Source organism: Mobula birostris, chromosome X (genome assembly GCF_030028105.1).
Source record: "Mobula birostris isolate sMobBir1 chromosome X, sMobBir1.hap1, whole genome shotgun sequence".
Classification (NCBI taxonomy): Eukaryota; Metazoa; Chordata; class Chondrichthyes; order Myliobatiformes; family Myliobatidae; genus Mobula; species Mobula birostris.
This window is the reverse complement of record NC_092402.1, coordinates 69,672,225-69,699,966: the sequence shown is the minus strand read 5'-3', so window position 1 is coordinate 69,699,966 and position 27,742 is coordinate 69,672,225. Positions and strand designations below refer to the sequence as shown.

The following is a 27,742-nucleotide window of genomic DNA, read 5'->3' as shown; positions in this document are numbered from 1 at the left end:
CAACAGGACATTGATATGGTGCAGAACTGGGCAGAGAAGTGGCAGATGGTGTTCAATCCTGAAAAGTGTGAAGTGATTCACTTTAGAAGGTCAAACATGAAGGCAGAATACAAGGTTAATGACAGGATTCTTAGCGGTGTGGAGGAACGGGGATCTCGGGGTTCTCCTGTCCATAGATTTATCGTAATTGACTTACAAGTTGAAAGGGTGGTTAAGAAGACGTGTGGTGTGTTGTCCTTCATTAGTTGGGGGATTGAGTTTAAGATCTGTGAAGTAAAGTTGCAGCTCTATAAAAGTTTGATTGTACCATGCTTATAAAGGGTGGGGTAAGAGGAAGATGTTAGAGGTTGGTTTTATTTGCACGGTGGTTGGTGTGTGGGATGTACTGCCAGGGTAGGTGGAAGAGTCAAATGCATTGGGGATATTTAAAACACTCAGATAAGAACATGGATAAAAGAAAAATGGAGGCTATGTAGGAGGGAAGGATTAGATTGATCTTGGAGTAGGTTGAAAGGTTGGTACAATATTGTGGGTGAAAGGCCTGTACTGTGCTGTACTCTGTTGTAATATTGAGTGTCCTCAGGAAATTTCTAGGCATGGCTTTCATTATTCAAGCAGAGACTGCAGCATATCTGTGCTCTACATGATTATGAAAATTTGCAATATGTGATATTGTAACATGTACAGCATTGAAAACTAATGCAGGAGATGCAAGCTATGATACATCAATGCCCCTGCCTGAATCCTTGAAATCACATCATCTCACTGATTTGTTGTAGGATTTGTCAGTCACTTTACTAGGGTTTATACATGAAAGCCAATGAGTTGCATGTTATTGCTTCAAATTCTATTGATAAGGCAAGAATATTGTGCACTGGATAAAGCCATTGCATGCACGAACGATGCTGCAGAAATACAAGGCATGTTAAGATGAATTGTGCTCACAAGTGCTTGGTCTAATTTCCCAACGTGCGGATACTGATCACTATCAATATTAAAATTTGTGTAAAATGGCTTCTGTAACACTTGTGCTTAAAAGGAGGGGTAAATTGGTCTAAATTTCATTCTTGATGGAAATTCAGATCTCTTCTGTCCCAAGCTAAAACCACCTGTGGGTTTGTTTTGTTGGAATAAAAGCAGGTAAACAAATATCTGTGGCAGGAAGTGGTTGTATAAGTGACCTTTTAATTCAGTTGTATTTCACACATTAAAACTTTTCTTGAAGGATACACACAGTGGAAGATCAAACAAGTTCAAAGTAAATTTATCATCAAAGTACATATGTGTCACCATCTACAACCCTGAGATTCACTTTTTTGCGGGCATACTTAATAAATCCAATAACTATAATAGAATCAATGAAAGACTGCACACAAGACAGACAAACAACCAATATGTAAAAGACAACAAACCTAATAATAAGTAAGCAATAAATATTGAGAACATGAGATGAACAGACCTTGAAAGTAAGTCCATAGGCTGTCGGAACAGTTCGATGTTGGTTGAGTGAAGTTCCCTCTGGTTTTTAAGAGCCAGATGGTTGCGGGGTAATAACTATTCCTGAACCTGGTGGTGTGGGACGTTATGCTCCTGTACCACCTTCCTGATGGCAGTAGTGAGACAAGAGCATGACCTGGGTGGGGGCTGGTGGGGGCGGGGGTGAGGTTCTTGATGATGGATATTGCTTTCCTATGACAGGGTTCCTTGTTGCTCAATGGTGGTGAAGACTGGACTGCATCCATTACTTTTTGTAGGCTTTTCTGTTCAAATGCATTGATGTTTCCTTACCAGGCTGTAATGCAGCCAGCTGGTATATTCTCCACTGTGCATCTATAAAAATTTGCCAAAGTTTTAGATGATGTGCCAAATCTGCGCAAACTTCTAGGAAAGTAGAGGCACTGCATGCCTATTTTCTTTTATAATAGCACTTGCGTGCTGGACCCAGGACAGATCCTCTGAAATGATAACGCCAAGGAATTTAAAGTTGCTGACCCTCTCCACCTCTGATCCCCTGATGAGGACTGGCTCATGGACTTCTGATTTCCTCCTCCTGTAGCCAATAACTAAATCTTTGGATTTGCTGACGTTGAGTGAGAGGTTACTGTTGTGGCACCACTCAGCCAGATTTTCAACCTCCCTCCTTGGCCTACAACAGTGGTGTTATCAGCAAACTTGAATATGCCATTGGAGTTGTGCTTAGCCACACAGTCATAAGTGTAAACAGAGTAGAGTAGGGGGCTAAGCACCCCGCCTCGTGGTGTACCTGTGCTGATGGAGACTGTGGAGGAGACGTTGCCTATCTAAACTGACTGGGGTCTGCCAGTGAGGAAATACAGTTTCCAGTTGCATTCTGCATTGTTAGGTTTCTGGTAGTGTCACAATTCATTGAGTCCAGTATCCTGAGGATCTAAACACACATTCTGGATGGATCTTGTTGCTTAATAGCCAACTAGGAAAGGTTGAGTGAGCTTAGGGCTTTTTCCTCTTTGGAGTGACGGAGAATGAGATAGAAAACATAGAAAATAGGTGCAGGAGTAGGCCATTTGGCCCTTCGAGCCTGCACCGCCATTCAGTATGATCATGGCTGATCATCTAACTCAGAACCCTGTACCTGCTTTCTCTCCATACCCCCTGATCCCTTTAATCACAAGGACCATATCTAACTCCCTCTTAAATATAGCCAATGAACTGGCCTCAACTGTTTCCTGTGGCAGAGAATTCCACAGATTCACCACTCTCTGTGTGAAGAAGTTTTTCCTCATCTCGGTCCTAAAAGGCTTCCCCTTTATCCTTAAACTGTGACCCCTCGTTCTGGACTTCCCCAACATCGGGAACAATCCTCCTGCATCTAGCCTGTCCAATCCCTTTAGAATTTTATACGTTTCAATAAGATCCCCCCTCAATCTTCTAAATTCCAGCGAGTATAAGCCTAGTCGATCCAGTCTTTCTTCATATGAAAGTCCTGCCATCCCAGGAATCAATCTGGTGAACCTTCTTTGTACTCCCTCTATGGCAAGGATGTCTTTCCTCAGATTAAGGGACCAAAACTGCACACAATACTCCAGGTGTGGTCTCACCAAGGCCTTGTACAACTGCAGTAGTACCTCCCTGCTCCTGTACTCGAATCCTCTTGCTATAAGTGCCAGCATACCATTCGCCTTTTTCACCGCCTGCTGTACCTGTATGCCCACTTTCAATGACTGGTGTATAATGACACCCAGGTCTCGTTGCATCTGCCCTTTTCCTAATCGGCCACCATTCGGATAATAATCTGTTTTCCTGTTCTTGCCACCAAAGTGGATTACCTCACATTTATCCACATTAAATTGCATCTGCCATGAACTTACCCACTCACCCAACCTATCCAAGTCACTCTGCATCCTCTTAGCATCCTCCTCACAGCTAACACTGCCACCCAGCTTCGTGTCATCCGCAAACTTGGAGATGCTGCATTTAATTTCCTCATCCAAGTCATTAATATATATTGTAAACAACTGGGGTCCCAGCACTGAGCCTTGCGGTACCCCACTAGTCACTGCCTGCCATTCTGAAAAGGTCCCGTTTATTCCCACTCTTTGCTTCCTGTCTGCCAACCAATTCTCCACCCACACCAATACCTTACCCCCAATACCGTGTGCTTTAAGTTTGCACACTGATCTCCTGTGTGGGACCTTGTCAAAAGCCTTTTGAAAATCTAAATATACCACATCCACTGGTAGTTACATCCTCAAAAAAATTCTATGAGATTCATCAGACATGATTTTCCTTTCACAAATCCATGCTGACTTTGTTTGATGATTTCACCACTTTCCAAATGTGCTGTTATCACATCTTTGATAACTGACTCTAGCAGTTTCCTCACCACTGATGTCAGGCTAACTTGATAGAAGTATATAAGATTGTGAGGCATAGATAGTGGACAAGCAGCACTTTTTACCCAGGGTGATAATGGCCAAAACCAGAGGACATCCTTTTAAGGTGAGTGGTGGAAAGTTTAGGGGAGATGTCGGAGGTAGAACTCTCTACGAGGGGTGGTAGTGGTAGAGTGGTAGAGGTTGATACAATAGAGATATTTAAAAGACAGGGGCATGGGTGTTAGAAATATGGAGGGTTATCAACTGTACAGGAAGGAGGGGTGAGATTGATTGTGGAGTAGGTTTATAAAGGTTGACACAACATTGTGGGCCAAAGGTGCTGTACTGTTCTATGTTCTATAATCTGTCTGGAATAAAGGCAGCACAGAGCACTAGTAGAAGAAACAAATCCTGCCAACTACTGAGAAACTGGCATGGAATTGTTCCTCTTGGTCAATGGAGAAAAATATCATAGGAAAGGAAAACAAGTGTTTGTGTTTTGAATGCCCTCAGACCAGTTCCATACTACAGTAAGGGTACAGTCACTGAGGCGCAACTTTTTCTTGCAACTACAGCTGCAGTCTCAGAGCTATTTCACTGTAGTTGCTGAAATCCTTAATCTATTCAACATGATCTCAAAATCTTTCTAGGATCTTCATGGTGATTACATGCGTCCTTTATTGTCAAAAGCAATCAATTACAGTCTAATTACCTGCTATGCTACATTTGCTTTTTAGACACACCTTCTCAGCGAGTTCAGTTCATTCTGGGAACTGAAGATGATGAAGATCACGTTCCACATGAACTCTTTACAGAGCTTGATGAAATCTGCATGCGAGGTGGTGAAGATGCCGAGTGGAAGGAAACTGCCAGGTCTGTGAACTGTGTAATGTTTTCATTCCGAGAAAATCTTGCAGGTAAGAGGTTTTATGGGGTTCGATTCCAGGAGTAATCAGCAACAGACTTGCCTAAAAGAAGCTCCATTTAATTTGTCAAATTGGTTGTCACAAAGCTTTCTCAAATTATAGTGACACATCTTTTTTAGTCTGTTATAATTCCTTGCAATAAACTGTAATTTATTATCCCACAAATATGTGATCACATGAAAACACTAAATCATCCATATGAATGAGAGCAGAAGAAAGGTTTTAGCTGTTAACATGATCTGTTGTCAATTAGAAAACCTCTTATTGTGTGTCCTTGGGATACTAAAAACAAATACAGAAATCAATGTTTGTATCTGGTTGACTCGTGTATTCACTCTTCCTCCACCCATGTAATCAATGGTCTTCATAACAGCTGTGTTTTAGCAGTAAACTTTTTGGTTCCAAATGTTTTTGCAAAAGCTTAGCATTCAATTCAAACAGACATGCTCTGTGGTTTGACAGGTGGTTGAAATTTGAGGAAGATGTTGAGGATGGTGGAGACCGTTGGAGTAAACCGTATGTTGCCACGTTGTCATTGCACAGCCTGTTCGAGTTGAGGAGTTGTATCATTAATGGGACAGTTTTGCTGGACATGCAAGCAAACAGCATTCAAGAAATTGCAAGTACGTCTAATGCAAGAACAGTGGTTTCATCAAAACAGTTTGTCATATTAGCAGTACAAATTGTGAAAAAATGTCAATCATTATGCCAGTTTTATCATTCCTAACATTAATTTAACATGCCCTTAACACCTTTTAATTTGTATTGTGCACAGTTCTAAAGTCCCATATTCTCTGTATTTGCTTACTTTGGCTTCTCATGGTTAATTTGAATTTGGTTTCCTCAGTTGAGCAATGGGGGTTTATATGGATTGTGTAGTTCTCAGTTTTTAATTTAAGCATGTTACTAGTCTTTGGGTGCAAGAGATTAATTATTTCATTTTCTTTTCATCTGTCTCAACTGTTGATTTCATTGCCTGTGATCATGGAAGATGAATGGGTAAAGGTGGTGTTAAATATCAATAATAACTTTGCTAAGTGAAATATGGTAAGCCAGGAAAGAAGTCGTCTTATGAGCAAGTTGTGGCTTAAACAACTTTGCTGTGCAACTTTTCTATCTCGTGTTACTATGGAAACCTTAACAATGAGCATTTCTCTACAACATGAGTCACCATGTAATTGGAATACAAAGGTGAAGGTGACTTAAACTATGTTTATTTAATTTAAGAAGAGCAAAGAAAGGAAAATGCAATAAAACTTGTTTTCATAGTTTCATATTAGACTTGCTTGAAGAAAAAGTAGTTTCAAGCCTCATCTGAACAGCTGCTGCTTCCAGTGAAGGCCATTATCACGAATGAAAAGACAAAAATGATAGAAAGATAGACTTGGGAATTCCAGCAAAACGAGTAGGTTGAAAAAAATGAACTGAGCCTTGAAATTCATCTTTAAGTTCTGTGTCATAATAAACCCTGCTCTGCTCTTGCCCCCTCCTTTTTCCATAATTTTGTAGCTTTCGGTGACCTTGACCTAACTGCTTCAGTTGTTCATGAAGTGGAGCAGGATGCAATTGTTTAAACTTTTTCAACATTTTTAAAGTATTAATAATCCACATTCACTTTGAAACTAATTGCAAATTAAAACATTACATTAATATTAAAAAATAACACTCATCGTTTTGAAGTGGCTCCATTCAAATGCATTCATATTTTTCATGCATCAGCTACAGCTGCTATAAAGCCAAGGGCCAGATACTGTACTCCACCTTTTTTAAATTCAAGTTTTTTTTCTATAATCTTGCCTCTTATGGAGATGAATGAATGAAATTAATGGAAGGGTGCTTAAAACAAAACTACCTAATACTGTTGGATGGAAGAATGCAAGTTCAGATGGCATGGTGGAATCGGTTTGGGGAATGATTAAATTCCTTTCATCTACCTAGGTAACATTGTGTTAATTGATTTCCTATTTCCATCATTAATATCATTAAGGGAGAATGTTCACAGGAAACCTTGATCTGCAATGTGTCCATTCCAGTATTGTTGTTAGTATTGGGTAGGAATTGCCTAAATTGTATTCATATGAAACAGTCATCATTGTGAGATCAAAAACCATTTGCCAGCCACATGGATCAGCCACCTTTATATTTTCATTTGACCACTAAGGATGACAACCAAGAGAGTCTCAGCTTTATGCATTATCTGCATTTACAATACTGTTGTTATCAACAGGTAAATAAAAATAACTAATGGGTTAATGTTATATCTCAACTGATTTCTCAGTAAATCTGGCCTCTAAGTTCATTTTAAATTGCAAGGTGGACTGGAGGAACGTTCTAGAACTACATTCTTTATTTTTCTTGGTGGCCATTTATGTGTGATAGCCAGACTAGTGGCTGCTCTCTTGTGCACAACTTCCCCAAAGGTCTTTTTTAGAAAAGGATTTAAATGGTTTCATGGTGTGAATGTTCTTCCAGATAAGCAATTCCCAAATGATTTTTCCAAATATATTAAAGAAAATGTATAATACAAACATCTGTTCTATATATTTGGCAATTAAATGGGATTTGTTTTATTATATGGGAAGTTTTAAGGTAGCTAAATTGACTCTTTCAATTGCAATTTTTTTTACTTGTGTGACAATGTCTGATTTCCCCCTCTTCTCCCCCCCCCCTTTAGACATGATTCTTGATCATCAGGAAGCATCCATGGAACTGGATGAAAACATTCGTGCGAAAGTGCGTGAAGCTCTTCTGAAAAAACATCACCATCAGATTGAGAAGAAAAGAAACAACCTCATTCCAATTGTCAGATCTTTTGCTGAGGTTGGGAAAAAGCAATCTGAACCTCATTCCATGGACAAAGCTGGTAAGGAAAAGGTTTTAAATCTAAATGAAAACTTTTGAGCTTGAGTGTTTCAGTGCAGCATGTATGAGAGTGACTCAGTGGTTAGGTATAAATGAGTACAAGACAAGGAAGTGACATACATTATATTTTTTAAAAAGCCAACTGAAAACTGTTTGCACAATTCCCCAAAAGTGAAGGTGCCGTGCTGTTGAAAATTGTCTTAAACCAGAGTAGGGCAAGTTCTGATATCTAGTTATCTCTGAAACTTTGCAACCTGTGTTTTCAACAGGATTTTCATTTGTTCCAGCAGTATTTTTCCAGCATAGAACTCAAATTAAACATCAACATTAAAACAACACAAAATACACTGAATTGAGATTTTTAAACTTGTGTGAGATAAATGTCAACTCTCATTCACTTAGAGCCACCATGTTTTACTAATCCTGTACCTTCTAAAACTGCTAATTAAAGAGCCACAATTCAAACTCCATTCTTTTTCCTCAGATCTATGATTACCTACAATCTCAAATCAGGGCAGAGCCTTGATTATTCTTCACGTGGAGGTCAGGTTCTTGAGTGACTCCCAGCTTGTGAACTTTGGGCTTTTGCTCCTGATCCCTGCTATACTTCATTTTGCTGCTCACTTTTATGTTAGAAAGGTCCCCCAAACTTTAGAGAGAATACTTCATCTACTTAATACCTTGGGAGCAGGCAAAGGGAACATTGCAGGCATCTCTGCAGGTGAGGGGGAGGAGAAGGGAGACTGCTTCCCTTGTTTCTCATCCACTACCTGCTCCACCAATCAGTGCAGTATCCATTCATTTAGTAACAAGTTCCCTACCACCAGGGTTTTGAGAATTATCCATTTAAATAGAAATTACTTCTACTAATTTGTGCCTGCCAAAACTGACAAGGTAAATTAAATAGTAAGATAGTGTTACTTAAGAAAACTTAACTACTCTGTTCTACAAACCCTGTAATTGAAAATCAACTTTCACAGATGTCTTTGCATGAAATATGATATACTTCACAGGTCACCTTAACCTGTTGGGTCATAATTACCTGTTGGTAATAAATGGATTTATACGTGCATTTCCTCTGGTTTCCTTGAGAGTGATCTACTGATATACAAATACATTGATAGATTAAGCTCTTTTGGAACTATTTATTCCACTGCTTATTTTCCATATTTGTCATCAGTACAATTCTGCCCAAACAAGAGTAACTAGAAGTATTGAAATTTGCCTCTATTCCCATTGCAGGCAATGCCTCTAAAAGGCAACTATGTCCTTCCTATTGTAAAGAGTTAAGTTACAGTGTATCTAAATGCACTGGCAACAGTAAATATGTCTCACTGGAAATTGGTTTATTTTGCCTGCCAAGTCAGTGAGGTTGAATATTAAAGCTTTTGAGCTCTGTTGTTTTTAAGTATTTACAGATATTGTAAGGGACACTGAGAGATATTTAACAAAGTTTCTACTGAAATTCTTTAGCCAGCTTGTGACCTCTGATACATCTGCAGATGGGTTTGCAGTGGGGTGACATAGGTGACAAGGGTCCAAGTGTTAGCCTTAAGTTTGCTGAGCATGCATGCTCAGTACTTCCAGCAGACTAACTTGATTTTTTGTTATTTAAGTTGGAGCATTCTATTGGATAAACATTATGAATATTTGGGTTAAGTTAAATCACAGCCCTGTTTCATTGGGGCAGCATCAATGGATTTGTCATTTTCACATTGGAGCAAAGTCAGACAAAATATAGTTATGAAGACAAGATTGCTTATTGTACACAATGGATTCCAAATTAAAGCTAATTTAGATTAATTTAAATAGTGTTATCAAGATAAATTGTTGAAATCATTTCTGTCAATGTTTATTCTAAATATTGAGATTAAACTGTCACCTGACACAGTTACTGTACTCAAAATAGACAAATGAAGATACTGGAGTATTGGATAAAAGTAATTGTATTTTAAGATGCAATTGTGATGTTCAAAAAGTGATATTGTTCAGTGTCACTTAGCACTGTTTAGTCAATGACTTTAATAACTGTCTTATTGAAACTCCAATTCCCAGAAATGGGAATCAAGAGCAAATATTGCAGGAAATGCTGATGGAATTTTTTTTTTAAATACTTTTGTTTAGCTGTTAAATGTCCTGTGGTTCAGCACATTAATATAACCACACTGTTTGCAAATGAGTGGCAGGGTGTAAATTTGTTCCCAGGATTATTCTGGTAGGAACTTGCACTCCAAGCATGAAGAATTGTTGATGCTATCAAGCTCATTAACTTGATTGGTTCACTAGTTGTCTCTGAATTGGCATAATTAATGGCACTGACACAGCTAATATCCTACCTGTGTGTGTGTAAATTTGATTCGTTGTTGTCTCTGGAATCTGAATCTAAAACAAAGATAGATTTCAATGCTAAAATATAAATATGTAAAACCTTAAAATCACAATCAAACACAATGAAGCTATCCAATGTTTCACTTGCCAAAAATGCAAGAGCATTAATATCAGAATTGTAAAAACATAAACAAGAAATTCTGCAGATGATGGAAATTCAGAGCAATACACAGAAAACACTGGAGGAACTCAGCAGGTCAGGCAGCATCTTTGGAGAGGAATAAACAGTCGATGTTTCAGGCCCAGACCCTTCATCAAGACTAGAAAGGAAGTGGGGAGAAGCCAGAATAAGAAGGTGAGAGGAAGGGAAGGAGGGCAATTCAGAAGATGATAAGTGAAGCCAGGTGGGTGGGAAAGGCAAAGGGCTTGAGAAGAAGGGATTTGATAGGAGAGAGAAAAGTGGATCATGAGAGAAAGGGAATGAGGGGCATTGGGGGAGGTGATAGGCAGGTGAGAAGAGGTAAGAGACCAGAGTGGGGAATAGAAGAGAGGAGGAGAAAAGAAAAAGAACAAAAAAAGGGGCAAAAAATTACAGTAGGAGAACTTGATGTTACTATTAGGCTAACTGGACAGAATGAGGTGTTGCCCCTCCAACCTGACAGTGGCCTCATCGCGACAGAAGGGAAGGCCATGGACTGACACGATGGAATAGGAAAGAGGATAGGAATTAAAATGGTTGGCTGCTGGGAAATTTCACTTTTGGTGGATGGAGTGGAGGTGCTTGACAAGGCAGTCCCTCAATTTATGTCAGGTCTCAGCAATGTAGAGGAGGCCGCATTGGGAGCACTGGATACAATAGACGACCCCAGCAAATTTGCATGTAAAGTGTTGCCTCACCTGGAAGGACTGTTTGAGGTGAGGGAGGAGGTGAATGGGCAGGTGTAACATTTCTCTCACAGGGATATATGCCAGGAGGGATGAATGGACAGGGGAATCACGCAGGGACTGTTCCCTGCAGAAAGTGGAAAGTGGTGAGGAGGTAAAGATGTGTTTGGTAGGATCCCATTGGAGATGATGGAAGTTGCAGAGAATGTGTTGGGTGCGGAGACTCATGGGATGGTAGGTGAGGACAAGAAGGACTCTATCTCTGATGTCCTAGAAAGGAAAGCTGCATCCTGGGAACAGATTTGGTGAAGGAAAAAGGAACTGAGAAAGGGAATGGCATTTTTACAGGAGAAAGGATGGAAAGAGGTATAGTCAAGATGGCCCTGGGAATCCGTAGGTCTATAAAAGATGTTGGTAGACATTTTGTCTCTAGAGATGGAGACAGATCGAGAGAGGTGTCAGAAATGGACCAAGTAAATTTAAGGGCAGGGTGGAAGTTGGAAGCAAAGTTGATGAAATTAACAAGCTCAGCATGGGTGCATGAAGTAGCACCAATGCAGTCGTTAATGCAGCACAGAAATAGTTGGGAAGCATTACCAGGGAAAGCTTGGAACATGGGATGTTTTACACAGCCAACGAAAAGGCAAGCATAGCTGGGTGCCCATTCACCACCTCCCTCATCTGCATTCAGGGCCCCAAGCAGTCCTTCCAGGCGAGGCAATATTTTACTTGAGAATCTGTTGTTGTCATCTATCATATTCAGTGCTCCTGATGCCGCCACCTTTTCTTGGTGAGACCCAACGTAAAATGGGGGATTGCTTTGTAGAGCACCTCCACTCCATCTGTCAAAAGCAAAATTTCTGGATTGCCAACCATTTGACTTCCTATTCCCATTCCAGTTCTGACATATTGGTCCATGGCCTCCCCTTATTTCACAATGAATCCACTCTCAGGTTGGAGGAGCAACATCTCTTATTCTGTCTAGGTAGTCTCCAACCTGATGGCATGAATATCAATTTCTTTTTCTGGTAATATTTTTCTCTTTTCTGTTCCCCACTCTGGCCTCTTACCTCTCTTTACCTGTGTATCACCTCTCCCTGGTGTCCCTCCTACTTCCCCTTTTTCCTTGGTCCAGCCTCCCATATCAGATTCCTTCTTCTCAAGCCTTTTACCTTTCCCACCCACCTGGTTTCACCTATCACCTTCTAGCTTGTCCTCCTTCGCCTCCCCACTCCTTTCAAGAACTGTGTTTTCCTGCTTCCTTTCGTTAATCACTGAATTAAAATAAAATTGTCCTTTAGTAGTTTAAGTTGCTGAGGTCCAAGGCAACCCAGCTGAGGTAGGTAGCTTGGCAACAATGTTTGTATTTATAGCAAGGGGCCACTGCATGCACTCCTATGGAAATATTTTTTCCTCAGTTATTATCCCATCTATGTGCCAGTACTCTGCTAGGGAAGCAACCCACAAACAACCTCGAAGAGCTGTTATGTCTGTAATAGCTATGAGGTGATTTATAGATTTTCTTGGCAGGGGCTGGGGAAGGGGTGCAGGGTGTAAAGCAAAAGACTATTATGGAAAAATTAAATAAAAACAACACTGGAAATTATCAGCAGGTTAAACAGCATCTGTAGAAAGGGGAAAAGTTGACACCTCCAGTCAATGGCCTCTACATCAGCACCATTCCTTTGCTGTTTTATTATTTCTTGCTTGTGGAGCTGGAATGTTGGCGTAACCTGGGACCAAAGACTATTGACTTTGGTGAATGTAATTATGTTTAATTTTCAGTTATTTTAAAAGAATAAAGTCCTTCTAATAGCAGCAATGTCCCATTTCAAATATGGACTACTTCTCAAGTTTCTTAATTTTATTTTCCTTCAGGTCAAATGTTATCCCCACAGTCCATTCCAACTCAACCTGAAATAAAAAATGGAGTCAACCACGACAATACAAACGTTGAGTCAAGTAAGGTAAGATGGTCACTTTGACCTGTCTGGTTATGATGCCTGTTGGTAGGATAGATCCATTCATTTCTCCCCCTGCTGCCAGTTCAAGCTGGGATCTTGGATTCTCTTTTGTGGTGAAGCATAAATCTGCAGCCATTGTTCTTACAGAGCACTACATAAGCTTTCTTGCCTCATTTATAAATGGATAGTGAGACCAAATGCATTTGTTTTTAATTCCTATCAGATGATGGGAAGTCCAAGCCAATATTGCATAATGTTTTGTGCCTTGAGCTTCAGGTGTGGGGTATGGTTGTACTAACCTAGCTGATCATTACTCTGGAGCAGTGATATAACAAGGTCTAATTGTTATTGCTCTTGCAGTTTTTCTAGGTTGGTAGTTGACTGTCTTTCCTGGGGAGGGTCTAGACTATCTGAAGGTCCCAAAACCAAGAAATTACAGCTTTTGTTCTGTTTCTCTTTTATACATTTTTCATAGATCATTTAGCTAGAATTTGTTAATAAGTCTGAAAGACGTCTTTCAAAGCATTGCTAATTTGAATCTTTTTTTCCAGCAAATATGAACTGAACTAGGGTCCAAGGGAACACCTTGTCAGGCCCTGAGGATTTGTCCACCCTGACTTGCCTCAGGGTAACAAACACCTCCTCCTCTGTAATCCGTACAGTGTCCATAAAGTTGATGCCGCTTTGCTTCCCTTCTATAGACTTTGTTTCCTGAGTAAATACAGATCCAAAGAATACATTTAAGATCTCCCCTATTTCTGTCAGCTCCACACATGGACTATCTTCCATAGGACCAATTTTGTCCCTAGCAATCCTTCTGCTCTTAACATACCTGTTGAATCTCTTAGGCTTCTCCTTCATCTTGTCTACTAGAGCAACTTCATGCCTTCTTTTCGCCTTCCTGATTTTCATAAGTGTTCTCTTGCATTTCTTGTACTCCATAAGTAACTCATTTGTTCCTACTTGTCAATACCTGCTATGCATCTCCTTTCTTTCTCTTAACCAGGGCCTCAATACATCTTGAAAACCAAGGTTCCCTACTCATGTTATCCATTGAGCTCTGCTACTTGAGATGGTTAGAAAGTGCCCTGGAAGCTACAGAAAGTTGTAAAATTAGCCAGCTCCATCTTGTGTACTAGCCAATGTCCATTATTAAGGACCCCTGTCACGCAGGGCATGTCTTCTGATTTTTTTTTTGTTTTTTTTCCTTTCTATATTATCGTATATTGCATTGAACTGTTACTGCTAAGTTAACAAATTTCACAACAGATGCCAGTGATAATAAACTTGATTCTGATTCAGACTTGTTATCTTTACCTTTTTATTCTGACCGGCCCATATAAGCTTTGTACTCAAATTTCATTTTTGAGGGCCTTTCACTTTCCAAATACATCTTTGTCAAAAAACAGCCTGTCCCAATCCACACTTGCCAGATAATTTCTGATACCATCAAAACTGGTCTTTCTCCAATTTAGAATCTGAACCTGCAGACCAACCCTATCTCTTTGCAAATTTAGTTTGAAACAAATGTCATTGTGGTCACTGGATGCAAAATGTTCCCACACACAAACCTCTGTCACCTGCCCAGTCTTGTTCCCTAATAGCAGATCCAGTATTGCACGCTCTCTCATTGGGAGAGGGTTAATGGGATCTTCATGATTATGAAAATATTCAGTCATGAATCTGCAATCTCATTATACACATCAGGGAAGAGGAAGATATACTTTGGGTATTTCCAAGATGCTGTTATGAATTGCTTCAAGGAAGGAGACAAGTGCAATTGTGATGACATAAGAGGGGACTCCCTGCTATCTGCTATAATACAAGTCATCACCAGGATCCTTAACTACCTCTCCCCTGTTGTTTTCCCAAAGCACTATAGATTTTTGTCCATCTAAAGCAGGGGTTCCCAACTTGGGGTCCACAGACCCTTTGCTTGATGGTATTTGTCCATGACATAAAAAAATTATTGGGAATCCCTGGTCTAAAGGCACAGTGGAAGTGATCTTTATCTACAACTCTAAGAGTAATGTAGGGAGCATCACCTGTACATACTGTGGTGCTAGAAAGTTTGTGAACCTTGTAAAATTTTCTCTATTTCTACATAAATATGACCTAAAATGTGATCAGATCTTCATGCAAGTCCCAAAACTAGATAAAGAGAGCCCAATTAAATAAATAACACAAAAACATTATACTTGTTCATTTACCTATTAAGAAAAATGATCCAATATTACATGTATTTGTGTGAAAAAGTATGTGAACCTCTAAGGTAATGCCTTCTACAAAAGCTATTTGGAGTTGGGTGTTCCAATCAATGAGATGAGATTGGAAGTGTGGGTTGTAGAGGTCCCCGGCCCTATTTTTAAAAAAAAATCACACACACCGTCAGGTTACTGACAGAGCCTGCTCTTCTCAAGAAAAATCTGTCTATGTGCACCATGCCTTGATCAAAACAACTTTCAGAGGACCTTGGATGAAGAATTGTAGAGAAGCACGAAGCTGGAAAAGGCTACAAAAGCATTTCTAAAAACCTGAGTGTTCATCAGTCCACAGTAAGAGAAATTGTCTGCAAATGGAGGAAATTCAGTAACTGTTTCTACTCTCCCTAGGAGTGGGCATCCTGCAAAGATCACACCAAGAGCACGATGTGCAATGCTGAAGTAGGTAAAAAAAAAATGAACCCAAGGGCAGCAGCAAAAAACCTACAGAAATCTCTAGAACTTGCTAACGTCTCTGTTCATATGCCTACTATACAACAAGAATGGAAGGACACCATAGAGGAAACCACTGCCCTCCAAAAAAAAAAACATTGCTGTACCTCTCAGGTTTGCAAAAGACTACCTGGATGCTCTACAATGCTTCTGGGACAATGTTCTGCGGACATGAGACAAAATTTAAACTTTTTGGCAGAAACGCACATTGCTATGGTTGGAGGAAAAAGAGCACTGCACACCAACACCAAATCCTCATCCCAACTGTAAAGCATGGTGGAAGGAGCATCATAGCTTGGGGCTGCCTTGCTGCTTCAGGGCCTGGACAGCTTGCAATTGTTGAGGGAACAATTAATTCAAAATTGTATCAAGACATTTTACAGGAGAACGTCAGGGTAGCGGTCTGTCACGTGAAGCTTAATAGAAGTTGGATAATGCAACAAGGCAATGATCTGAAAGACCAGAATACGTCAACAACAGAATGGTTTAAAAAGAAAAAAAAATTGTGTTTTGGAATGGCCAAGTCAGAGTCCTATAGAAATGTTGTGGAAGGACCTATAGCAAGCAGTTAATGCAAGGACACTCCTAACATCCCAGAGATGAAGCAGTTTTGTAAGGACGAATGGCCTAAAGTTCCTCCAAGCCAATGTGCAAGACTAATCAACAGTTATTGGAAATGTTTGGTTGAAGTTATTGCTGTACAAGGGGGTCACACCAGTTACTGAAAGCAAAGGTTCACATACTTTTCCAACAAATGCACATAATCACATCTCAATAAATAAATAAATGAACAAGTATAATTTTTGTTATTTAATTGGTTTCTCTATCTATTTTTATGACTTGAGTGAAGATCTGATCATATTTTAAGTCATATTTATGCAGAAATAGAGAAAATTTTACAGGGTTCACAAATTTTCTGGCACCACTGTAAGTTTTAGTGACCTCAGTAATGCATTTGACTTCATCAAGCAGAATAGATTGTGGAACATGATTCTCAGATTTTGCTGCCTATTGGAATTTGTCAGCATTTTATGTTTCCTTCATGTCTGCATGCAAGCTATGACCCTAACGAACAGATCTAATAAAAGAGCAGTTCTCAATGAGATCAGTATCGAGCAAGGTTGTGATTTCCACCCCCCCCCCCCCCCATTCACCTTCTTCAATCTTTATTGTCTTTCTGACAAGGTGCCAATAACTTTGGCTCCAACAAGCATTCTTTAGGTGTGGAACCAACGTTCAAAATAATTTTTTTTTCCCCAACCTATTGGCAACTGTGCCCCAGAACCAGAGTCGCTTCAGCTTCCAGTGGCCGAGTTGTGATATTGTGACAATGCTGGTGTTTGCTTATACCTAGAAACTGAACCTTTGGCCAGTGTTATGCCTGAGAAGTTCAGTGAAACTCATTTTTACATCCATCCTTGAGCCTTGAAGTGTGTTGGAAAGATCATGTGTAAGTAAACTCAAGGTTTTTACTGAATGAAGCAAAAATGATGAGACTTTGTTTACGAAGTCAGACAAAATGAATTTATCTTAAATTGCTGCTGGGCTACCCTGGATTTCAGTATTGAATTAATAGGCTGATCCCCATTAGATAGCAGTAGGAGTGTTGACTGATTTGTATCTCCCCTTTGTAGTTGAAGAACACTGCAGCCTTGATATGAGATGCTGGTTAAAGCCATGAGGTTTTTATTCTATAAGATCTCCTTAAAGAGCAACTAAACTACAGGTATATGGGTTCCTCCCCACACACCCACCTCTGCACCACCACCATATCCAAATTTTTTTAAAAAATACTAATTTCATTTGGGACTGTTACATCTAGAATCCATGTATTTTTGCTTTGGCAGGTTGATCTCCATTTCATGAAGAAGATCCCGATTGGTGCTGAAGCCTCTAATGTCCTGGTTGGTGAGCTAGATTTTCTCAACCGGCCAATTGTGGCATTTGTGCGTCTCTCTCCAGCTATCCTCTTGACAGGACTTACTGAAGTTCCAATACCTACCAGGTAACTAATGATGTTTTCCATTTTTCATAGTTTGCAGTAATGGATGGTTTACAATGAAGGTTGTAGTGCTCTATTGCACCAAATTATGTATACGAGTCACTGATTTTCAAATGATTAATATGTGGGTAGATGTGGAAATCACCCAGGCCAGTAACATGCCATGGAACAGCTATATGTTGAATCACAACTTATTCTAATTTTATGTGGTATTAGTTGAGCAGGAATTTTAGACAAAACCACCTCCCAGTACTGTGATCTTCAACATCCATTTCTAAAGCGGGAAGGGGCAGTCAGATAAAGTACCCCAGCTGAAAGATGGATGTTCTGACAATGCAGCACTCCTATAAAGCAGCATTGGGGTAACATCCTAAATTAAGTTGTCAGCTCAGTGTGTGGATGCCAACTTTTTGTACAAAAACAATACTGGAAGAAGCATTTTCCTGCTGAGTTCTTCCAGTGCTCTAATTTTTGCACTAGATTGCAGTATATCTGCAGTCTGTTTTGCCTTTATAACTTTTTGTGTCTGTGTTCACACATGTATATAGGATCTTTTAAGTTCCTGTATTGGATGTGTATCCACTTGCAAAGTAACTCAGTAACATTTATGAACGAGAAAATCTACAGATGCAGGAAATCCAAGCAACACACACAAAATGCTGGAGGAACTCAGCAGGCTAGGCAGCATCTAGGGAAAAGAGTACAGTCTCAGCCTGAAAAGTTGATTGTACTCTTTTCCATAGATGCTGTGTGGCCTATTGAGTTCCTCCAGCATTTTGTGTGTGTTGCTTGGATTTCCAGCATCTGCAGATTTTCTTTTGTTTGTCAGACATCCCACCTCTCCTGGAAGTTCCAGGAGTCTCCCGCATATTGATAGCAGCTCCCTGACGCCCGGAAATTATATACAATATCCAGAAATTGATTTTTTTAACAGGGAGAACGAGCATCCTGATTGGTCTCTCTTTGTGCTAAGTAGACCTGTCAGTTTTCTCTGTGGGCGGGCTTTACAGTTGACGTCAAAAATAATGACAGTGTTGCTCGCTGCACTGTTTGCAACAGTGACTTTTCTATTGCCCATGGTGGGTTAAGACTGTAAAAGACATGTTGAGGTGAGTTTAACAGGTGTCAATTGTTCATTAGCATAGCCAACGTTATTTAAACTAGTTGGCTAGCTGCTAAGGAGCTACTCTATTGATGTCCTACGTGATGAGGCCAAACTCCCTGTAGACTTGCTTAAAGTTGTAATAGAATTAAAAAAAAAAGACTCCATGATAATATAAGTGCATATTTTAATGTCACATTCTCTGCATACACCCAACTTGGTTTACAGATTAGACAAAATCACTAAATAAAGTATTACATACACACTTGGAGGTTGACTGGTGGGGGGGGGGGGGGTGCGGTGATATGGGGTTGCAGGGGCCAGGGGTGCTATCTCCCTGAAATGAATTTTTGCAGGGTGGGATGTCTGGTTGTGAATACTGTATAACTCCCTTACCCACTTCCCAAAGTCGCATTAGTGGAATTTTGTTTTCAACTATTAATATGCACCTCGGAAGTCAAGTAATTTTTAAAATACTATTTCAGAATCAGGCTTATTATCACTGTCTCCTATGATGTGAAATTTGTTTTGCAGCAGACTAGAGTGCAAAGACATAGGTAGTGATCATGGATTCATGGACCATTCAGTAATATGACAAAAGAAAAGAAGCTGTTCTGAATCTTTGAATGCGGGTCGTCAGACTCCTGTACCACCTCCCTGATGGTAGTAACAAGGAGGCATGTCCCAGATAGTCAGAGTACTTAATGATGGATGCTATGATGGAGCCTTCATACCAAAGTGATGCAATCAGAATTTTCTCTACCATACATCTGTAGTAATTTGCAAGCTATTTTTCTCTCCACAAATGCTGCCTGCCCTGCTATCACTGGTATATTCTATTTTGTTCTTCAATTTCAAGTTTTTGGTCACCTGTTTAGTGCATACAGAATATGCTGATTGACTTGCATTTTGCATTCACTTAAATATCTTTTCCACCCAACTTCGTTAATGTGTCAAAATTACAGTTCAGAAAAAATGCACGTCCCTGCAAAAAATAATTGATTTTCAGTCATGCTAATTTTCCCACACACACCACCATACAATCCTGAAATCTATTTATTGCATTAGCAAAAGAAAAAGTAATTATCTTTTGTCAAAAACAAATTTCTGCCTTTGCAGATCTCCTCTCAGGGGATTCCCTTCCTTGAACTTAGGATTCAAAATCCAGCTGCAATATTTGATTTGTATTTGAGGCTTTGTGACCTGAGCACCTTTCAGATACCTCAGGTTTTTGTTCTTGTACCTGTAGGGTTAAAAGAAACCCTTTTGGATTAAATGTATGGTTTTTAAAAATTGGTCAAGCAGTAGGACAACAGTGTTTGGAAACTCAACACAGCATATTTTGCAGTATTAAGTGAAATGTTTGAAATTGAGGGGGACAGTATTATGACTATTTCCAGAAATTGATAGTTGATGGGAATATACAAGTTCTAGTGCTTCTAATTTTTCTTAAATGTTTCTGATTCCGGAAACTTAACTGTGGCTGTACACAATTGCATCTTTGTATAATACTAAATGGAAGATTTTGTTCATTTCATTTGTAATTGAAGAAAAATGTACACATTTTACAACACCTTGAAAGTGGTTTACAGCACTATCCCACATCTTGAGCAGGAAACTGCTGGAAGAACTCAACAGGTCAGGCAGTATTTGTGGAGGAAAATGGGTGGTCAATGTTTTGGGTTGAGACCCTTCATCTGGACTACTACTATTGTGAGCAAGAGAATAAATAGTGCTCCTTCTTTCCTGTCTCATATTACATCCTGCCTATGATTATTTTTGGGAGGAGTTGATACCCTGTTGTAAATTGACCTTGTATTGAGAATAGCCTCAGCTTCACCCAATTTTCTGAAAGCAGCCCACCCAAGTCTGGGGATTCTAGGTCCATAGTCAAACCCATATCCTACCAATCCACGATGTCAGGCATCAACAAAATACCCTTTCATGGGGCTCTTTAAGAAGGCCAATTCCAGTGTTTAAAATATTGAATCTATATAATACTAAAACTCTCATGCTCTGTCTGTCTGTCTGATTGTCTGTTTGTGACCTCCAATTAGTGCAAACAGTGCATTACAGCGGCACTTTTTTTGGCTAAATCGAATTAAAATGTGCTAACTTTCAGAATGCAGGCAAAGTTCAGGGTTATATATTCGTATAAAATTGCTCATTCCCCAAAGATCAACAGGCTGGCTTTCACCCGAGACCTGATTGGTCATCATGGAAATCGGGACGCGACAGCCCAACGCATGCGCATGGCCAGCCTCAGCAGCGACACCTACCGGAGCAAAAGGGCAGAACAGCTCTATTTTGAGGGGTCACATTCTGCTTATCACCATCAGCATGTGCAGGACTGGGACAGATCTAACTGCCACCCAGCAATAAGAGATAATTAAATCTTATTGTAATGGCGTACTTCGAGACACCCATAAAACCCTTTGCTGCAGTCAAAGGACAGCAGTGACTATATCACGTCCATTTAGGAGAGCGCCAACCACATCATCAAGAATAATCAGCATCCTTTGGTGTTAGTGCTTCGTATCTTCTATCCAGCATTAGGGTAAAAAAAATGGTCAGCCTAATTATGCCACATGGAAAGGGAAGGGTGACATTATGGTCAAGAGATGACGCCAAACGTCGTCGGGAAGCAGCAAGGAGAGGGTGAGAACAAAATCAGATGAGGCCAGGGCCGCACAACTCCAGGATCAAAGAGTCAGGACAAAAAAAGATGAGAGAAGAAGAGACAGAAGAGAGAAGAAGAAGAGGCATGCATGTCTCCAGGATCAGAGACAAAGAAGAAACAACAGAAGAGATGAAGAGACAGGGGATGAAAGGGCTGCACATCTCCAGAATGACAACGAGAGGCACAAGGGTGGCAGATAAACCAGAAATGATGCCATCAAAAGTGTCCTGCATTAAACAAGGAGCAGCTATATTTGCTTTGCTATGCATTGTTCTTCTTTAATAAACTGAGGTTTTCTACTTCAGTTTCCAAAGCAAAGCAATACCAATAGCATTCAGGAAAATTTAATGTTCATTCTGGTCACATCAGACTGCACCACCCTTCTCTCAAATGGTGCCCCAATGGCTCACCCCATTGTCTAGTATTGTACTAAAGACCTAGCATCAAATTATAATAAAATCATGGAAATTAGCATTCTGCTCATGCTGTCAAAAATTGAATTATATTGCTACTCTGGAGAAAGCTATTATTTTAGGTGCTGTTAGTCCTTAAGTTCAATTACTTATCGGTATATACTTCCTGTGCTGGGAACCTAGTGTGAGCCCCTACCTTCCTGTGCTCCTACAGAAATGAAAGTGATTGCCCAACCACTTGGTGTGGAATAAACTTAGTGAGGCAATGTGCAGTGTTCTGTCTGTGAAAGTTGGTATTATATAGGCTGAGACAAACTATGGCTGCTCAGCACTGAGCTGTGGGGCTTGGTACTGCACTGTGGTCAATATGGTGAGTGTGGTCAATGCTGGAGACTAGCAGTACCTGTTCTGGGTGTTGACAGGCTGCCTGGATCTTGGTCTTCCTCATTACCTCCTGTTGGGTCTGATGGGCCACCATTGAGGTCTGTACTGGGGAAAGTTATACAACCAAGTGGAGAGAGGAATCATCAGCAGCTTCCATCACATCCAAACATCCAAATATTATTATTCTGCTCAACACCAGCTCTCACTGGCAGCTAGTACATATTTCCTTGGTGGCTTATTCTGCTTTCACCTTTCCACTGATTATATCACTTTAACTGTTCCATTGCTTTGGGAGTGCAAGAGGAGGGCTGTGCCCATATTTAGCTTCCTGGAACAGGGGAGGGCAGTACTTTGCTCCAGGTTCCTGGTTCACCAGTGCTAACAATAATAACCTCTTAATTTCGTGCTCCTTACATTTGCTTTCATTATCTTGCCTTTTCTGCTTCCTTCAGGGAACTGTGAACATATATTCCAGCATCTCTTTATTTTTGTACAGGCCACAGTATACTCTTATCATGGCTTGTTTTCCCATGCACTTTTTCCTTCAGATATTTTACTTTGCAATTCATATTCAGATTCAATTTCATGGACACAGTTATCATCATCCTCCACCAGAACAGAGCATTTAACATTTGAAACAGTACAATAAGCCTCTGCTGTGGGTAAGTTTTTAGAGGACATTGACCATTTGATGCAAGAGGAAAAATAGCTTAAGATATGTCCTGGGACAAACATTCTTTGCCAATTCAGAAATCTAATGCCAATGCAAATGATATATTGAAAAGGAGGGACTAAATGGATACTTAATAAAAAATTGGTTCATAGCCAGAAGAACCTGTACATATAATAGTTTAGAATTTCAAATGGAGACCTTTTCCTGTTTGCCATGATTGATATGCCTAATTTTTGTTAAATTTAAAGACACATTTCTTTGCCAGATTTCTAAACTTTTAACAGCTGACCCGGACATGCTTAAACCCCTCATCTTAGCTCCATAACAATAACAAGCAAGATGAAAATCTTTTGTGTGATGTTTTGTTTGATCAGATGAATAGGATGGGCTATCTTGCAGTGATCTCCACAATCAACATTGACATGGTGTTCACTCATAGCTCTCTGCATACATTTTCATTTTCCACTGCAGATTGATTATATATCTAAATTAATCTTACAAATATCAAAGTGTTCAAACTTAATTTTTTCAGCAAACATTCTTCATCATCTGAACTAGAACTACAAGGCTGGAGGGACACATCAGAACCAGTATATTTTGGCCCCATTTTCAGCTACCTTATACCTTCTAGACCATCAGCCCACATGCAATGCCCCATTATTTTTAATGAAGTTTCCTGGCTGGTACTGATTTAAATGCCCAATTCTCTTCCTCCACCCTCCACTTTCACACAGCCACCAAACAAGTATATGCAAACTGCTGAACCATGCACACAGCTCTTGGCAAAGAGAGGATAAATTACTTGCAAAATTTTCAATCTAATTCAATCAAGCAAGCTAAGGGCACTTCAACTATGAGGTATAAATTTTAAGCAACTTATGATCACCAAAATGACAAAATTGAATTTCTGTTTTTAAAACCACTGCCAATTAACTGGGAAATATTGGGTATTTTTAAACAATTTTAAGAGATAACAACAAAATTAAAGACGATCTCAATGTGAAGATAATAGTAATTCTAAGGAAGTTAAATTATACTAAGAATTCCTTAGTAATTCCTAATAATTGTTAAGGAATTCCTTAATATTAATTCTTGATAGTTCCTTAGAGTTATAAACCACAAAGAGTATATAGGAGCCTGAAGTTTCAATGTTTCAGGAACAGCTTCTACCCATCTGCTATCAGATTTTTGAATGCACAATGAACTCGTGTACCCTACCTCACTTTTTTCATTGCTCTCTTTTTGCACTACTTTTAATTTTAATTTCATATATTTTTGTAATTTATAGTTTTGTAATGTACTGCTGCCACAAAACAACAAACTTCTCAACACATCCCAGTGATATTAAACTGATTCTGATCCACCCAAGACATTCATTGCTCCCATGAAGGAGGTGCTACAGGAGCCTGAAGACACACTCAATATTTCAGGTCTACCACTCTACCATCAGGTTTCTGAGTGGATATAATGAACCCATGAACACTATCTCACTATTTTTCCTTTTTGTTTTTTATTGCTCTCTTTTTTTTCACTACTTATTGTTTTTATTTACAGTGGGTTCCGATTAATTGGGACACATCAGAACCAGTACCTTTTGGCCCAAATAAGTGGCTGCTCCAATTAGCTGAAGCTTCATGGAAATAATTTAAAAAGTAAAAAAAAGACAAACTGAGTTAAATTATGTATTCAAATGAAATAAAAAAAAAAACAAATTAGAACACTACTGATACTACAAAACTGTATTAGTTCCTAATAGTTATTGACGGAGGAATTCATCCAGTGTACATTGCTGAGTTCTTTTGACTGTAAATGAGCAAAATCAGTGCAGACCTAGTGTAGATAATGGGCTGCTGTCATACAATGCTTTTGACAATTACATCCTCCAAATCTTCATTTTTATTGTAACATTCAAGATGATTATCAATACCTTAATTCTTCATAGTGCCTAACTTGTTGAAGTAGTGAAATCATTTCATTGTCATTCCCTGCCATTTCTGGCCTCTCCAAGCCTGTGAATGCTTGAAAGTGCAGTGAGCAAAACAGTTCTGAATTGTCTTAATATTTATTTCTCACCAACTATCAGTGACAAAAGGCACTGCTTTTTGAACATAAACACATACAACTAATGCTACTTAAAAACACTAAGCATGATTTAGTGCCTAATGGCTGCAAGTGTATGTGACTGACACTAGTTAGAAATTGTTCAGCAATAGACTGCTGCCCCACTTCAAATGACAGTGTCCCAAAAAAAGTGAAGGGAACCCCAGCTATTTTCTCCATTTAGTTTTTGTTCTTTGAGTTGTCCCAAATGAGCAGCTGCCCTGATTAACCAATGGCTTTAATTAACTGGAATCCACTGTATATATTTCTATTGTAATTTATATTTTTAAATTTTGTGTTGCAATGTACTGCTGCCCCAAAACAACAAATTTCACAACATATGCCAGTAATATTAAGCCTGTCTCTGATTGACTATGTATCAATAGAATGGTTAGGCAAGCACAGATGTGGCAAATGGAATTAAATCTGAGCATGAATCACAAAGTAAAATATCTGAGGGCAAAAGTGCATGATAAAAGTATACTGTGACATGTACAAAAGCAAAGGGATGCTGGAATATATATAAATGAGATTTAAATGTGAGGATAACAGGGTGGCACAGTGATACCTGTGGGTATTGGAATGTAAGTGCCTATATGCCAGAAAAAGGGGATTTAATTCTTGTTAAATACAAGATATGCAGATTAAAATTGTGCATTTTGAATCGGTGTTAGCTAAGATCTTAAATTCAGCCACTTAGTGGTGTAGTGGGATCTGCACCGGACTTCAAGGCAAATGGTCCCTGGTTCAAATCTGGCTGGATCCTTACACACTTTCCTCCCATGCTGGCTTGCACGTTGAGCCAGCAACTCGGCCTCGTTAAAAATAAAAACTTACAAAAACACTAAAGAAACAGCCTGAAACGTCGACTGTATCTCTTCCTAGAGATGCTGCCTGGCCTGCTGCGTTCACCAGCAACCTTTATGTGTGTTGCCTTTTGTATAGCGATCTACAGCCATCACTGTTAATAGTCACAAACAAGAGAAAACCTGCAGATGCTGGAAACCCAAGTAACATACACAAAATGCTGGAGGAACTCAGCAGGCCAGGCAGAATCTGTTGGGGGGGAAAATTACAGTCAAGGGTATCAGGCCAAGATCCTTCAGCAGGACTGGTTTTCTTGGTTTTGTGCGGTATGGAAAGTTTTAAACAGACAATTATTCTTCACTCCCACCCTACTAAGCCCAAGGGGATTTACTGACATTTCATCAGAACAAGTTGCAGTTTGCATAGAACACAGTGAGATAAATGGCCATGCTTTTGGTGTTTGTTGCGGGAGAAATATTCAAAGTAAGTTTATTATCAAAGTGCATATGTCACCATATTCAACCCTGAGATCCATTTTCTTGTGGGAATACACAGTAAATCCAAGAAACATTAACTCTTGGATATGTGATAGAAACATGGAAAACCTACAGCACAATACAGGCCCTTCGGCTCACAAAGCTGTGCCAAACATGTCCTTACCTTAGAAATTACCTAGGGTTACCCAAAGCCCTCTATTTTTCTGAGTTCCATGTACTTGTCCAGGAGTCTCTTAAAAGACCCTGTCATATCCACTTCCACCACTGCCGCCGGCAGCCCATTCCATGCACTCACCACTCTCTGCGTTTTTTAAAAAAACACTTCCCCCTGACATCTCCTCTGTACCTACTTCCAAGCACCATAAGACTGTGCCCTCTCGTGTTAGCCATTTCAGCCCTGGGAAACAGCCTCTGACTATCCACACGATCAATGCCTCTCATCATCTTGTACACCTCTATCAGGTCACCTCTCATCCTCCATCGCTCCAAGGAGAAAAGGCCAAGTTCACTCAACCTATTCTCGTAAGGTATACTCCCCAGTCCAGGCAACATCTTTGTAAATCTCTGCACCCTTTCTATGGTTTCCACATCCTTCCTATAGTGAGGCAACCAGAACTGAGCACAGTACTCCAAGTGGGGTCTGACCAGGGTCCTATATAGCTGCAACATTACCTCTTGGCTCCCACGATTGATGAAAGCCAATGCACTGTTTGCTTTCTTAACCACAGAGTCAACCTGCGCAACAGCTTTAAGTGTCCTATGGACTCGGACCCCAAGATCCCTCTGATCCTCCACACTGCCAAGAGTCTTACTATTAACACTATATTCTGTCATCATATTTGACCTACCAAAATGAACCACATGACACTTATCTGGGTTGAACTCCATCTGCCACTTCTCAGCCCAGTTTTGCATCCTATCAATGTCCCGCTGTAACTTCTGACAGTCCTCCACACTATCCACAACACCTCCAACCTTTGTGCCATCAGTAAATTTACTAACCCATCCCTCTGCTTCTTCATCCAGGTCATTTATAAAAATCACGAACAGCAGGCTTTCCAGAACAGATCCCCAAGGCACACCACTGGTGACCGACCTCCATGCAGAATATGACCCGTCTACAACCACTCTTTGCCTTTTGTGTGCAAGGCAGTTCTGGATCCACAAAGCAATGTCCCCTTGGATCCCATGCCTCCTTACTTTCTCAATAAGACTTGCATGGGGTACCTTATCAAATGCCTTGCTGAAATCCATATACACTACATCTACTGCTCTACCTTCATCAATGTGTTTAGTCACATCCTCAAAAAATTCAATCAGGCTCGTAAGGCACGACCTGCCTTTCACAAAGCCACGCTGACTATTCTTAATCATATTATGCCTCTCAGGATCTTCTCCATCAACTTACCAACCACTGAAGTAAGACTCACTGGTCTATAATTTCCTGGGCTATCTCTACTCCCTTTCTCGAATAAGGGAACAACATCCGCAACCCTCTAATCCTCCTGTCCCCATTGATGATGAGGCTCAGCAATCTCCTCCTTCACCTCC

At 39.9% G+C, this 27,742-nt stretch overlaps 1 protein-coding gene across 1 annotated transcript in view; it reads left to right on the top strand.

Moving 5' to 3' along the window:
• LOC140191619 (electroneutral sodium bicarbonate exchanger 1-like) overlaps positions 1-27,742 on the top strand; it is a 100,920-nt gene that overhangs the window by 13,791 nt on the left and 59,387 nt on the right. The window contains exons 2-6 of the mRNA XM_072249176.1: positions 4,592-4,727; positions 5,243-5,403; positions 7,455-7,643; positions 12,734-12,822; positions 17,381-17,538. Of these exons, the coding sequence (XP_072105277.1) occupies positions 4,592-4,727; positions 5,243-5,403; positions 7,455-7,643; positions 12,734-12,822; positions 17,381-17,538 (733 nt within the window). The remainder of the gene's footprint in view (positions 1-4,591; positions 4,728-5,242; positions 5,404-7,454; positions 7,644-12,733; positions 12,823-17,380; positions 17,539-27,742) is intronic.